This window comes from Polistes fuscatus, unplaced genomic scaffold (genome assembly GCF_010416935.1).
Source record: "Polistes fuscatus isolate 324 unplaced genomic scaffold, CU_Pfus_HIC Scaffold22, whole genome shotgun sequence".
Lineage (NCBI taxonomy): Eukaryota > Metazoa > Arthropoda > Insecta > Hymenoptera > Vespidae > Polistes > Polistes fuscatus.
Genome location: NW_025113099.1, coordinates 1876751 through 1892342, shown reverse-complemented (window position 1 = coordinate 1892342; position 15592 = coordinate 1876751). Strand labels below are relative to the sequence as shown.

At 30.2% G+C, this 15592-nt stretch overlaps 1 protein-coding gene across 1 annotated transcript in view; it reads left to right on the top strand.

The window, feature by feature from the left end:
• LOC122517949 (cadherin EGF LAG seven-pass G-type receptor 1-like) overlaps positions 1-15592 on the top strand; it is a 59343-nt gene that overhangs the window by 1161 nt on the left and 42590 nt on the right. Inside the window, exon 3 of the mRNA XM_043636583.1 lies at positions 4408-4619. Within this exon, the coding sequence (XP_043492518.1) occupies positions 4435-4619 (185 nt within the window). The 5' untranslated portion in view covers positions 4408-4434. The remainder of the gene's footprint in view (positions 1-4407; positions 4620-15592) is intronic.

The following is a 15592-nucleotide window of genomic DNA, read 5'->3' as shown; positions in this document are numbered from 1 at the left end:
GTTGATGATATAATTTAATGTAACTTCCTTGAATGAGATGTTCGGAGGAAGCTTTTTATTTCCTTTCAAACAAGCGCCAGGCGAGTTTAACGAGCTTGAAAAAAAGAAAACAACGCAAACAATTTTCAAATCGATTTTAATGTTTGTCGATTGATCGAAGTTTTGCATTAGGTGAATGAAAGGGAAAAATAAAAAAAAAAAAAAAAAAAGGAAAGAGAGAAAGAGAGAGAGAGAGAGAGAAAAAGAAAAGAAGGGGGTAGAAAAGGCGGGAAAAGGAAAAAGGAAGAGTGCATCGTTCCGAACTGCGCGTTCTCGTGAATTGAACTGGAAGCCAAACACTGTTAGGGTTACAAAAGTGTAAACGATTATCGAATTGGTGTGTGACGACAAAAAAAAATGTTAAAGCGAGTTAGGGTTACGTATACACATACACACCCCCATACATACACACATACACGTATGTATTTAAGTATGTAAATAGAAGTGTAAATGTGCTGAACGAAACGACGCTTATCTTTCAAATACCTTTTTCCCCCCTCCCTTTTGCAGATTCTCGAAGTTGCTTATCTAGGATATCGTTGATTTACCACATCTTATCCTTTAATAACATTTATCTTATCTTAAAAGTACAAAAATAATACAAATTTTTAATTACATTTGGGAGGCAACAAAATATATATTTTTGGTGGTCTGAAAATCGCAAAGAAAAATTGGTGCTTGTAGTTTAAAAAAGTTTTCTTTTTTTTTTTCTTTTTTTTTGAGAATATAAAAATGTCTCTCGTGTCTCGTAAATATGTTTTTCTCTTCTTACTTTGTTTTATATATATTAGTTGTTGGTCCTTCGATGATTCTTTGTTAAAATTACAACAGAAAGGCATAATATGTTTTTCATCCATTTTTCTATCCAACTTTTATTTTTTTTTTCACCCCGAAGATATAATTTCCCTTTAACGGACCAGTTTTCTTTAGTGGAATTTTATTGCAAGGGGGGAGAGAGAAAGAGAGAGAGAGAGAGCCATTCAATTTTAGATTTCGTTTGTACGCATTGGATTTTTTGGCATCGAACCAACTTATTTCTTAGCGAACAATTTCTAAGGGAATGTTTATTTCGAAAATTGCAATCAAATCTCTACTTTCCGTACCTCGTTTGACGTTGTTTCTTTTGTATTTTTTCGCGTGTTTTCACATTTACGACAGTAAGTAGTTTGAAAATAAGTTTCTCGTACGGTTTCGTTAGTTTCACGTGACATTATTTGTCTCACGTATTTAGTTAGCATCACGTATAAGATCGAGAAAGTTATCTGCCACGGTTTTTATTCTCCACATTATTGACGAAAAAAAGGAAAAAATATCTTTTCAAGATAATCAAATAGAAAGATAGCTACAAAATGATAATATTTTTTTCCACGAAATATCAACTTTCACGAAGAATCGTGAAATATATGCAGTATGATTCCTGATGGAAAACTTCTTCTACCCCAACGCAAACCATATCTCAAGTTTTAAACAGCTTTTGCAACATTTTCTCAATGGTTCGGTGCAACCAATTTTGAATTTTTCTTTTCAACGCGTATATATAAATATCATTACGATAATAATTCCAACGAGTTATGCCACTTTACAAACTTATCGTTTTACTCCTATGACAATATAAACTTGACAAGAGTTAACAATCCTATTTTACAACATTTCCAAATAATACAAAATAATCTTTGACGATGTATTTTCATGTTTCCTTTTAAACTACTTAAATACACGTTGAATACATTTCTATGCAATTGTGTAACAATCGCGTAAATGAGCGTCAACAAAACGTAAGATTTGATTGTTAAAATGAACGAATACCTTCCGAGCCAATGTATTAATGTTAATTACTCTTTTATAATTATTTAATTAAACTTTCCCATTTCTGAGAATGGCCTCTTACCGAGCTAAAGATTAAAGTACATTTCATTAAATTATATTCTTATCCGACACGAGTACTTGCTTGCTTCCTTGCTTTTACTTTTTTTTATGCTCAGTCTCTCACCTTTCCTTCCACCCCCACCCCTGTCACCTTGAAACAAAATGAAAACGCGTGGTTCTTTTTATTTCTTTTTTTTTTTTTCTTATCATCAAATATATTTAAAATAAGAACAAATGATTATTGTCGCGAATCAAGCACGTGGAATGTAAATTTAACACGTGAATTATTATTATGGGACAAAAATCCCCAAAGAAATTGCTTTTCGTTATTCGATCTGTGGTTTCTTTGGAAAATAAGGCTAATCCAAGCATTGTCATATTCAATTACTCGTTTTCTTAACCTACATTTCGCAAATATTACCGGTTGACCCCCCCCCCCACCACAACCCCCTCCTCTATTCTTAGTTTTTTCTTTTTCTTTTTTTCTTTTTTTTAACGAAAAGAGGTCAAAACTCTTCCCTTTGGATTTATTTCCATTGGATAGTCAAGCGCAAATTTACATTGAAACGTATTCTTCGAAAGAATAATGTTTAGTTTTTATTTCCCTATCGTAATTAAGTTTCAAAGTTGTAATAGAAGAATAATTGATACTAAGTAAATAACTTACGATAAGTCTTTTAATTTTTTTCTCAACTATTTTATTACAACGTTTCAAATCTAAGAGATTGAATGATATAAGATATAAATAATTAATAATATTATTTATATAATTTATATTTTTAATAATAATAATTATTTATAATATAATATATTTTTATTTAATTATTTTATAAGAGTACATGTGAAGAAAAAAGAAGACAACTTCACGCCGTATACTTGAAATCGCTTTGCCGCGCGTCGTAAATACCGACAAACTTCATGGTGTCGTTTTTTCGTGTCGCTCGGAACAAAATCACTCCCCATTACATTTTCCCCAATGCGCCAAAGAAGTATAACTTCAAAAGTATTACATTTCCTATCTAAGAAACACAAGTAAATATTTTCACTATTCCTCCGTTTCACTGTTTTTCTCTGTTTTTCTCTGTTTTTGTCTGTATGTTTAAGTAACCGATATGTATCAGTTAGTAGGTAGCGTTAGAAAAGCATAGAATATGGTTCTGGAAAAGCAATAACGTAAAAGAGAAATGTTAGTCCGCGTACTTTAGTTTCTAACAGAAGTTTAGCAAGCTCGCTTGTTGATGCTCGTAAATTTCGATTAGCGGTAAAAGCAATTAGGTCGGTACCATCTTCCTTGGTACACGATGATGTCTATATAAATGCACCGCAGTATTCGCTATTTTCTCATATTTTCAGCTACGTCAGCGTACGCTGTGGATTCCTCCTAGAAAATGGAACTAAAGGAAGCGTTATATCGATTTCCTTCCTTCCTTTTTCAAATACATGTCTATATGTATATGGTATACCTATACTTATATACTTATTTCTAATGTCTACAAGTTAAAGTATACGTATATCGAACATATCAATTTTTTTTAATCGAATAACTAGTTAGCAACGAACATATGGGACCCATAATTATGAAAGTGGTCTAAGTGAAAATTACAAAAAAAAAAAATCAGTTTATTAATTATCTCACAGCACGTTAGTTTTAAATTATCAATTTTTTTTTTAATCGAATAATTAGTTAGCAACGAACATATGGGACCCATAATTATGAAAGTAGTCTAAGTGAAAATTACAAAAAAAAATCAGTTTATTAGTTTTTTTCAGCACGTTAGTTTTAAATTATTCATTTTTTTTTAATCGAATAACTAGCTAGCAACGAACATATGTGATCCATAATTATGAAAGTGGTCTAAGTGAAAATTACAAAAAAAAAAGAAATCAGTTTATTAGTTTTTTTCAGCACGTTAGTTTTAAATTATCAATTTTTAAGTTATCGATTTTTTTTGTAATCGAATAATTAGCTAGCAACGAACATATGTGACCCATAATTATGAAAGTGGTCTAAGTGAAAATTACAAAAAAAAAAATCAGTTTATTAATTATTTCACAGCACGTTAGTTTTAAATTATCAATTTTTTTTTTAATCGAATAATTAGTTAGCAACGAACATATGTGACCCATAATTATGAAAGTGGTCTAAGTGAAAATTACAAAAAAAAAAATCAGTTTATTAGTTTTTTTCAGCACGTTAGTTTTAAATTATCAATTTTAAGTTATCGATTTTTTTTTAATCGAATAATTAGTTAGCAACGAACATATGTGACCCATAATTATGAAAGTGGTCTAAGTGAAAATTAAAAAAAAAAATCAGTTTATTAATTATTTCACAGCACGTTAGTTTTAAATTATCAATTTTTTTAATGGAATATCATTTTCATACATTGCACGCATTATACGTTTGAAATTATTAAGTATGAAAATAATGAAAATATGATTAATGATAAACGTGGAACAGTTTTTTCAATGAGATATTTTTCTTTTTTTTTTTCTTTTCAGGGATACAAAAACAAACACCGATACAAAATGGAGAATCTTTACACCGGTGCAATTCATGGATTTCATCAACCCAACGGTGGTGGCATGATAGCGAATGGTTTTTCCACGGGAATTGCAAGTTCCTTCGATCAGGATGGTGTCTTGAGTCTAATCGTCGTTCTAGGAGGAAGTCTTTCTTTGGTTGCACTCGTTTTTGCATTCATAACTTACAGGTAAGCGTTTGAACACTATCATTCCATTACTATTACTATGTAAATGAATCTCTTATAAAAATCGTGAAACTAAACTAACAATTAACGAATTAATTGCTTTGTTTATTTACTCAACTTTATATTCTACATTAGTTTTTATCTTTAAATCATATATCTCGAACAATTATAATTAATTCTTAGAAATTTCTCATAAAACATTTGGATTCTACGATTAAAATGATTGATGAATAAGACGAAGAAGATTTTCCAGAATAAAAAATGAATTTTTATTAATGTTATTCTTCAATTTTCAAATAAAACGACAGGATTTTTGTATGTACGCGTGTGTGTGTGTGTTTTAAATCTTATTTTATCTTCCTAAAGGGTAAACATTATCGATGAAGTAAACTTCATTTCATTTCATTTCATTTCCTTTCTTATTTTCTTTTAACTTTTTATTTTTTTCTATCTTATTCGAAATTGAATTTAGTTCACATTGGCTTTGTGGTGGTTGCTCGCTTTAGCACCTCGTCGTCGTCGTCGTCGACTGCGTTAAACAGCAAAAGAAGTAACGTCGAGTGCAAACCAGCTTCATGATCGAGTACCTATTGCGGAAATTGGTGGAAATAGAGAACCGCACCCTCTGTTCTTTTCCGATCGATCATCATCACTTTCAGTACAACGCGTTTCTCTTCTCTTTCGAATGAGAAATAAAAATTGAACGACCAATTTCTTTTTCCAAATGTGCCGAGTGCAACCGGCAGGATGCACCCTCTTCCACCCCCCTCCCTCCCTGCCTGTTGTTGATTTTTTTCAATACAAACAATTCGCATATCATTATTTTATATATATTATTATATTATTATTATTTTATATCAAATTATTATTATTATTTATATCAAATAATAATAATAATTATTATTATTATTATTTATTATCAAATTATTATTTTATATATCAAATAATTATTATTATTATTATTATTATTTATTATCAAATTATTATTTATATATATCAAATAATTATTATTATTATTATTATTATTATTATTTATTATCAAATTATTATTTTATATATCAAATATATATTATTATTATTATTATTATTTATTATCAAATTATTTTATATATAATAATATTATTATTATTTATTATCAAATTATTATTTATATATCAAATAAATATTACAAATGTAAATCCTGTATACGTGTGTATGCTTGAAGTATAACGAAATTATAGTTTTTTAAATAAGATAACATAAATCGCGATAATAATCATCGTTCGATGGTGACACGTTTTTAATTCGAACGATATTCAATTTTCGATTAAAACATTTTCTAAGATTGTATATTAGTTTTGCGTGCATGAATATATCTAATTGTTATTTATTTAATTATATATTATTACATTAACGTGTAATCATTTATTTAATTATTATTTTAATATTAACAAATATTAAATATTTAACAATTATTTTAATTGTTTAATCACACTTATCGTTAATATTTTCAATCGATGATATTTAAACTCGCGAATGTTTTTTCATCATCATCATCATCATCATTATTATTATTATTATTATTATTTTTCTGGTCTTTAAAAAAAAAAACGTGATAGTAGTTGCAAATATCACGTTAACGTTTTAACAAAAAGTTCGAAGTAGGTGAATGGTATTGTCGAATAATACCAGTCTTGATTTTGCACCGAATTTCTAAACGAGGTCGCACATAATTCATAACAGTAAGTTGTCCCATACACTTTCTTGACCTCACTGAGAAGATAAGCCCGAAAATTAATGCATTCATCGTACATTTGCCATTCGTATATAATATTCCTATATAATATTCGTACATTTGCATTGGTTTTATTATCTTGATTGTTGCGTTAATTAATTCGTCATATTATTAAACATTAGTAGAATTATTTATATTCCTAGCTTTAAACAGAAATTAAATGACTCTACACTTTACATAATCATAATAATAATATTAATTATAATAATAATAATAATAATAATAATAATTAATTGAATGTAGGTTACGATTACGCGTGTATTTTGGCACGTGCAGAATAAACCTATTGGAATAAATAAATATGTATGCAATATTTTAATTTCATTAGGGTATTATTTTTAATTAGTTTAAAATCGTTTTGCGAAATTTTTATCGTTAATATCAGCGTGTCGTTTGCACATATTTACATCTGCACATTTTTCCAGCATCATTTTTTCAATAATACAATACTTCGCATTATTATAATAAATATACAATGTCGTATAAATTAATGATTTAATTAATAATCAGCATGTTATTGAAATATATATCTCTGAGACAATGATAAGTTAATTAATTCTCGTATCATTAAGTTAAATTAATTAGTATTAACGTAGAACATACGATTCCAGTAATCTCGAATTCAGAATATTTAACGAATGTTAAATGAAAATTGTGTAAATTGAAATCATTGTTTAAATAATATAATCGTATTTTCAATGAACCAATCGTCAAGAGTGAAAATTATGATTTAATTGGACAATTAACGAGATTTCATTTAATTATTCGTTTGTTTTTTCTTTCAAAAATGATTGCTTTAGAAATAATGAAAAATATTATGGGAAATTTACTTATATGGTGCACGTTACACGAAACACTTTCCAACGCGTTTCGTTAATATGAAAAAGGGTGAAAGTGCAACAACGTGCATGTCGATAGTATTATGTGTGCAAGGCTTGCATAGCACCACCTCCCCCCCCCCATCCAAGTGCAACGACATTTTGGCAGTTAATTGCATTACAGCCACCACTGTCACTTAAATGTAGTAGTAATTCATGGGGGTAGTGCAATTGCATCTTGATTCTCTTTCATAATAACTCATAGTTGAATCACTCTATTGTATCGATCTAATATATTGGCAAATTTATTAGCCTAATTAATAATCTATTCGAAACGTTGGAAGCATCTGCTTCTTCTTCTGTTCTCTCATTTTCGTGTCCCTCATTTTTCTTTTATAAAAATAAACTTTTTATATACGTTGAAATATTACCTTGGAAAAGTTTCTTGAAATTTTTTTTTTTATTTTTTTAATACATTTTATACAAACAATTATTTTTGTTATATACGACGTAGAGAAATTTTCAGGCAATCGATTAATAAAAATCACTACGACTCAATTAATTAATCCTGTTAACTAATTCTTATAATCGATCGGTCAAATTAATGAAGAGAATTAAAAAGAAAAAATAAATTCATTTATTATCAGAAAAGGACAGAACGGAATTCAATGAAATCAAATTAAAAATGTTATTAATTTTATGTGAAAATATAAAAAAAAGAAAAAAACTTTGGTTGAAAATATTATAATTATTATTCTTAAAATTACGAATAACTTTTTGCTCAATTTGATGATGATTATGAGCATGAATATGCATGATGAATACGTAACACACACACACACACATATTTCTGTTCAAAATCAACACGTACTTTTCGTACAATTCGATAGTTTTGGAAGGAAACAATCTCTAGAACGTTGAGAATACTAATTATATGTATTATTCGCAAACATTGTTCACTCTTAGTCAGATTCCATATTATATTCGATCAATACTTCGTTGATACTGTTGTCAGAAATACGATTAAATTAATTGATCATTCGTGTAACGCAGTTAATCCGGGCTCGTGATCGAACTTACCAATTATTTCATTGAATTCTACCTAAACTCTCGATTTGAATTTTGCTTTAATTATAGTTAATGTTATATTTAAATCTGTCTATCGATTTATATATATGAAACGTCAAATTGGTGTAACGTAAACTAAACCAAATGTGCTTAATTTATTTTCTTCGAGTCAATTCAATCCCCTCAAATTACCAAATAATATTTGACGAATTTTTGTATTAACACGATCATTTATTTTTATTTTTTTTTTTTGTTCAATTTTCGTCTACGTAATTTTTGACTCATTTTGCAGCAAAGTATTCATTTCTTTTTATTCGATGTGTTTTTTTGTTCTTTTTCTTTTGCACTTAACGCGCTTCTCGTAGTAAAAACCACGAAAAGCGATGGAGAGTAATGGCTTTAAAAACCCCCATGGGTGTGAGTTGGGGAGGATGTTGAGGAAGAAGAGGACTGGTAAAGGATATGGGGGTTGTCTTTTTCGAAAGGAAAATAATTCAGAAAGAAAAGAACCGAGGAAAAGGATTTCCGTCATTCGTAAGCAGCTTATAGGAGTGATGGTGCTGCGTCGACATTTTGATGGCTTTTAAAGTACACGAGACATTGCAAACGACCGATAAACGTTTCGAGATACATCGAATAAAAGTATATTTATTATTTCAAAATGTTAACTGAATAAAATGATAGACGGGGAAATTTTGACGCGTCCAATACTTAAGATTAATCAACTTCGTAAATTTCTACTTCTACTTCTTCTTCTTCTACTTCTACTTTCTTTTCATTTTATTTGATTTTATTTGATTTTATTTTCATCCCTTTTCTTTTTTATTTTTACAAGAGAAAGTCATTAGATCCGAGCTCTTACCTTTTCCACGGTTTCTTTCGACGAAGAATAGCGACTTTTTAAAAGTAAAGAGTACTGTTGCACTACTACTCTATTCTTTTAATCTACTTTATTTCAGTTAGATAAAAACATAGCTTTTTATTTACTAAATTTCGATATCAAAATTTATCGTTTTATTTCATTATAATTTATATTATAGTGTATCACATTTGTCTAGTATACAACGAATATTTTAACGATGATATGAAAAACGTATCTTTGTTTATTATTTGGAAAATAATTATTTTATAATAAATATCGAAACAAATCGAATAGGAATGAATAATCAGGGATATAATTATGATCGATCGGTTAATTTAGTTTAATTCAGTTAAATAAAAACATACCTTTATTTACTAAATTTCGATATAAAAATCTATCGTTTTATTTAATTATAATTTATATTATAGTGTATCACACATTTTTCTAGTATACAACGAATATTTTAACGATGATATAAAAAACGTTATAATATTATTTATACGTATTATTTAAATATTATTAAAATATATATTAATAATAATTAAATATTATTAATAATATATATATATATTAATTAAATATTATTTATTTGTAAAATAAATATTTTCTAATAAATATCGATGAGAAGAAAATTATATTCGTTATATCGAAACAAATCGAATAGGAATGAATAATCAAGGGATATAATTATGATCGATCGGTCAACTTTAAAGAAGAACAAAAAGTTATAGCTATATAGTAGAATCTCGTTAGAAAATTATATATCCATCACGTATAATCAATGCGTATCAACGATAAGCGTATTGGGTCATCCCATGATTCCAACGAACCAACCAATTGGGAGTTGCAAGATTAATGTACGAGATGGATGTATTCAATCATACCCGCGCATGTCTTTTGCAAGATACTCTTCTCGTTTATAGCTTCATAACGTAAATTTAACTGGATATCTAATAATTTCTTACAAACAAAAATCTAACGATAAGAACTACGAATTCAATCAAATTTTTTATAATTTGTACTTTATTTTATAGGATTATAAATTTAATTTTTAAATTATAATTTCTTATAAATAAAAATCTAACGATAAGAACAACGAAATAAATCAAATTTTTATTAAAAATATAATAAATATTATTTGTAAAAATATATAAATATTTATTATATATATATATATATATAGAAATTATTATATTATTTTAAATAATATAATAAATTATTATTTGTACTTTATTTTATAGGATTATAACGTAAATTTAACTGGATATCAAATAATTTCTTACAAATAAAAATCTAACGATAAGAACAACGAAATAAATCAAATTTTTATTAAAAATATATAAATATTTATTATATATATATATAAAAAGTATTATATTATTTTAAATAATATAATAAATTATTATTTGTACTTTATTTTATAGGATTATAACGTAAATTTAACTGAATATCAAATAATTTCTTACAAATAAAAATCTAACGATAAGAACAACGAAATAAATCAAATTTTTAATAATTTGTAGGTTAGAAATGGTCGAGTAGGAATAACAACAACAACAACAACAAGAGAATTGTTTTTATCGAAAATTGATTAACGGAAAATCACGTTATTCCGACGTGGCCGATTTTCTTATCCTCTATTTCTATCCTCTTCTGATATACTACGTGAAAGGATCTAATCTGCGCGACAGACAAGGCTTACTTCCAGACCTGGTGAGAGTAATTTCAAGAGGCTTTACTTGATCTCCGTGGTCACGTCGTCTGAGCCAAGTGTATCGGTTCATTTTATTTCAACCGTATTTTCTCTATTATCTTGTCATATTCTTTTTAATTAGATGACACAGAACAATTAGAAAGGTATTAAAGTTGTAACACGAGTATACCTGTACTGCAATCTACGTATAAAAATCGGCCAAAACTTTCCAATCAATAATATGTAAATTATCCTAAAGAAAACCACACAGAATGCTAATAGTCTCGAGGATAGTTTTTTACGAGAGTTTTTTTTCTCCTCTTCAAATTGCACTTTTCATAATATATTCCGTGTTATCCTTATTAATGAATTTTTTTCGAGTGTTTATAATTGAATATTTTCCGATACTTCTTGCAAAGAGATTATAATCAAATAGTCATTTCCAAACTTCGCGTTCGTGGTTGGGTAAGTTTATAGAAAATATTTCATATTTAATATTATACAAAAAAATATTAGATTAGCATGGAAGTTAGTGTCGATAAAAAAAAATTCAATATTTTTAATTGGACACGTACTAATAATTATTTAGGCAATCCAATATACAGACACACGAATACGTCAGATATCTTTGAGCGTGTTAAAGAGGAATCATGAGAGAGATGGGAAACGTGGAGGGGGTGGGGGTAGGTGAGGGGGTGTGAGTTTAACAGAGAGGGTGTTGGCAGCCTAGGTTATAGGACGAGATTGCTATACCATCGCACGTATCTAAGCCGCTTATAAACCCTTCGTGCTTTCTGACCGTTCTCGAAAGGAAACGTTCGTCCTGGGTTATTTCGTGTCGTCGCAAGTGGCCTCGTTAAAATGTATCGCCATAACGCTTTTAGAGTTGCCACGGAAATATTATATGATGTTTGGATATCGCAGTAACCATCAACCACAAGATTTCGTCAAACGAAACTTTCCCCTCGTCATCTGATTTCTCGTCTAATAATTTCGGTTGATGTATACCCATAAACGAATGACGATCATCATGGGGGAAGAAAAAAATATCTTTCTGGATTATATCGCGAAGAATTTCATATTTTTTTTTCATTTATTTTTGTACCTTTCTTTGTAATTGTTAGAAAAAAAGAAAGTGTCGTAAAAGTCAGTAAGAAGTGTACAACCAAATGGAATAGAAGAGAACTTTCCCGAGAGAGATACGAAAGAAGGAGAGGAAATGGAGAGAACCCCACGTGCAATCTTTTCTGCAGAAAAACTAATACATTCTTTCATGGTTTTTGCTAGGTTGTATATATGCATGTAGGTATATTTAAGTATGTGTATTTACGTGGATGACATAGTTAGTAATTTCTCGAGGGAGGAGGAAGATGAGGAGGAGAAAAAGGATACATACGAGTGTTATCACTGTTTTATCATTTTTCTTTTACGATTTTTGTCTTGGATTCTTTGGAATCATCTGGTAGCAAAGTTTAAGGACAGTGGTTTGGGTGATTGAACAGACGTTAAAGGAAGTCCGACAAGGAAGGAATTGGCGAGAGCAGAGTGAGCGTTTAAGAGGATCTTTAAGACTTCCTCTTCTGCCTTTGATTTCCCAAAGGGGTCTATCGATGGTACACCGATTCAACGTTCTCCGAGATCGATACCTCTCGCATTTCGGTAGTATGTGACACACTCTATGAAGACGTCCAACTACGATGCACCGTTGGGAGCACTTTGTGCGAGCCATAAAGCGACGCCCGATTGAATTAGCTTCTCCGTGTCTAGGCTTTAGAAAGATCACTTGGTTGCTACTCTCAACCCTTCATTCCTTCCTTCCTTCCTTCATTCCTCTCTCTCTATCTCTTTTTCTCTCGTGTCTACCTTGACGACGATTTTTGATTTCGTCAAACTTTGAAAATTGATGACACAAATTCTAGCCTATTTTATTTCTAAATGTACAACGTTATATATTTGTTATATTTTTTTTTTTCTAAATTACACGCTTGATCTTTTCTTTCATCGACGATTTTGGATCCCATCGAACTTTCCTAAATGCTATATTTATTTTATTATCAAACTCATGTATGTAGGATTCGAGAAAAAATTGGGTCGTTGGAACTGACTGCACCGGGACTCGAACCCGGATTTTTTGCTTTCGACTGCTTCTTTAATCATTGAGCGGCTGCCTTTAACCACTGAGCTATCCAGGGCCCACCGTCCAATCTCCTCACAAACGCCTATTTAAATTTAGCTTGGAGATGCTCGCATCCCACATGTATTATTATTTATTTTGTCAATTATTTCATAATTCGGATATTCTTCCAAATTTTGATATTTTTTCTTTTTTCCTCCCGGGGGAATAAAAAGGGGATGATTATTTTTCAACGATCGATTATGATTTATTATATTCATTTATTTCTTACGTCTTTTTCTTTATTTTCCAAATAACACGTTAGCATTCATATTTTCATATTACGCTTATATTCATGGAGTATTCCATTATGGATACGAGATGTCACGACTCAGAAACGTGGATTTAATATCTAGAGAAGTTCTTGGATACTATCATTCATATATATATGCATTTCTGTGCATGTATATGCAGCTACCGGGACGTTTATGGACAATGGACTTTGGCACTATGCCGTGAAAATTGAGTGTAGATTGTAGACGAGACGAAATGCGAATCGCATATTGCTGCACTTCGCGAACTTTGTAACCAAGCATGCACTTTTTTTATTTTCTCTTTCTCTCCTTCATTGTCAGTTATTTTGAAAACGAGTACAAAGTCAAATAAACTTTTATGAGCTTTTATTGGCTGACTTTTTCGATGGGTTAAACAATACGCGTTAGTAAATTTAACGTGCACCGCGTAATTGCATGCACTCAAAAATGCATCGACTGTTGTAATGAACATTTTACGAACGTTTACATTTGCTCAATGGATTCGGATTGATGAATGTACATTTAAAAATGAGTCGCAAAGAAAAAAAATGGTAAAATTTTTACGTTTTTCTTTTGAATGTTGTTCTTATATTCCGTTGTTGAGAAAATCGTGTCGAAAATTCTATGAAATACGCGAACATTGAATCATCTTCGTAATAACTTATCGATTATAAACATTTTCTTTTCATTATTTCTTTCGTATAGTTTGTTTTTATGAGTTTCCGTTCAAGAATGCAACATCAGCAACCGAGTATTATAGACAACGATTTATAAATCATCGCTGAGATTATTTTAGTTTGATTCCTTCTATAATTATCATCAATCTAGTGGTAGTAGAAGGTATTTAAATTTAGCATTTTCAACAGATGATTTTCTTGAAAATAGGACTCACAAATTTAGATATTTTCGCATGATTTTGTTCGATTTATTTTTACGTGCAGAATCAATCAAAATTTAACAAAAAGAATACGTTCTGTGAGAGATATTAATACTACTATAATCAAATCTATTGAAATTAAATCAAATAATTTGTTGAAATTATTTTTATTACGAAGAAACAATTCCTAAGGAAAAAAAAAAAAAATTCAAACAGATATATTACGATATATTTTACAATATAAATAATTGTAATAGAAAAAATATATTTTGTTGAATTATGTGCACACATATATGCATTTATGGGTGTGTATTAAAAGAAAAGGTATTAGAATGATGATGATGATGATGTTGTTGTTCTAACAGCACTTGATATCCCTTTCTTTTTCTTTCTCATTTCGAATCAATAGGTTTAGCTCTATAAAACAAATCGATGTCGTAAAAATGGTGGCAGCATTCGTGCCAGTTCCCATTGTTTTAAAACAAACAAAAGGAATGAACCGGACTGACCTGATTTAATCGGAATTTGACGAGCTTCATCGGCTCGTTAAAATACTTTTCTAATGCAATTGATATATGCATGAAAGAGAGGATCACGATAAAAAGGAACATACATCGAGTAGGAACATCATGCATATTCTTTCAAGAGGGTTCAAATCTTCAAGATATTCGATATCGTTCTAGATATGTAATACATCCAACAAGAAGAAGAAGAAGAAGAAGAAGGAAAAGAAAAATAATAAGAAATGTGTTACCTTTCAAGCATCTCGATGCAGTAGACTTCATTTTAAATTCGGTGATATGAACGTACTAGAAATAGGAAAGTACTATCTAGCTTTTATTCGAAACTTCGTGGAAGATAGTGTGGGATGCGAGCACCTCCAAGCCAAACATTTAAGTAGGCGTTCGTGAGGAGATTGGACGGTGGGCCCTGGATAGCTCAATTGGTTAAAGAGCAGCAGTCGCCCCGGAAAGCGGAAGACCCGGGTTCGAGTCCCGGTCCAGTCTGTCCAACGGCCCAATTTTTTCACCAATCCTACATTTTGGGGGCTCAGCCGGGATGGAGGTTTGCTTCGTGTCACACTTCTACGGCCGGCCAATAATTAGGGAAAAATAATTAATTGAACATCTATCAAAGAGAGGTTAGGCCGACATCTTACGTATAGTGGCGACGTGAACGGTTGGCTGGGGAACTAGGCAAGACGGCCTTTGGACAGCAATGCGTTCAGGACTAGAGACGTAAGACGTGTAGTAAGAGGTCTACGACGAAGAAGGATAGATGGTTCAGGGAAGAGGTTTTCCAATGACGAACATTCGGGGTCGAATGTAGTTGCGGGGGGGTAGAATGTGGGATGCGAGCACCTCCAAGCCAAACACTTAAGTAGGCGTTCGTGAGGAGATTGGACGGTGGGTCCTGGATAGCTCAATTGGTTAAAGAGCAATCAATCTCTCTGAAAT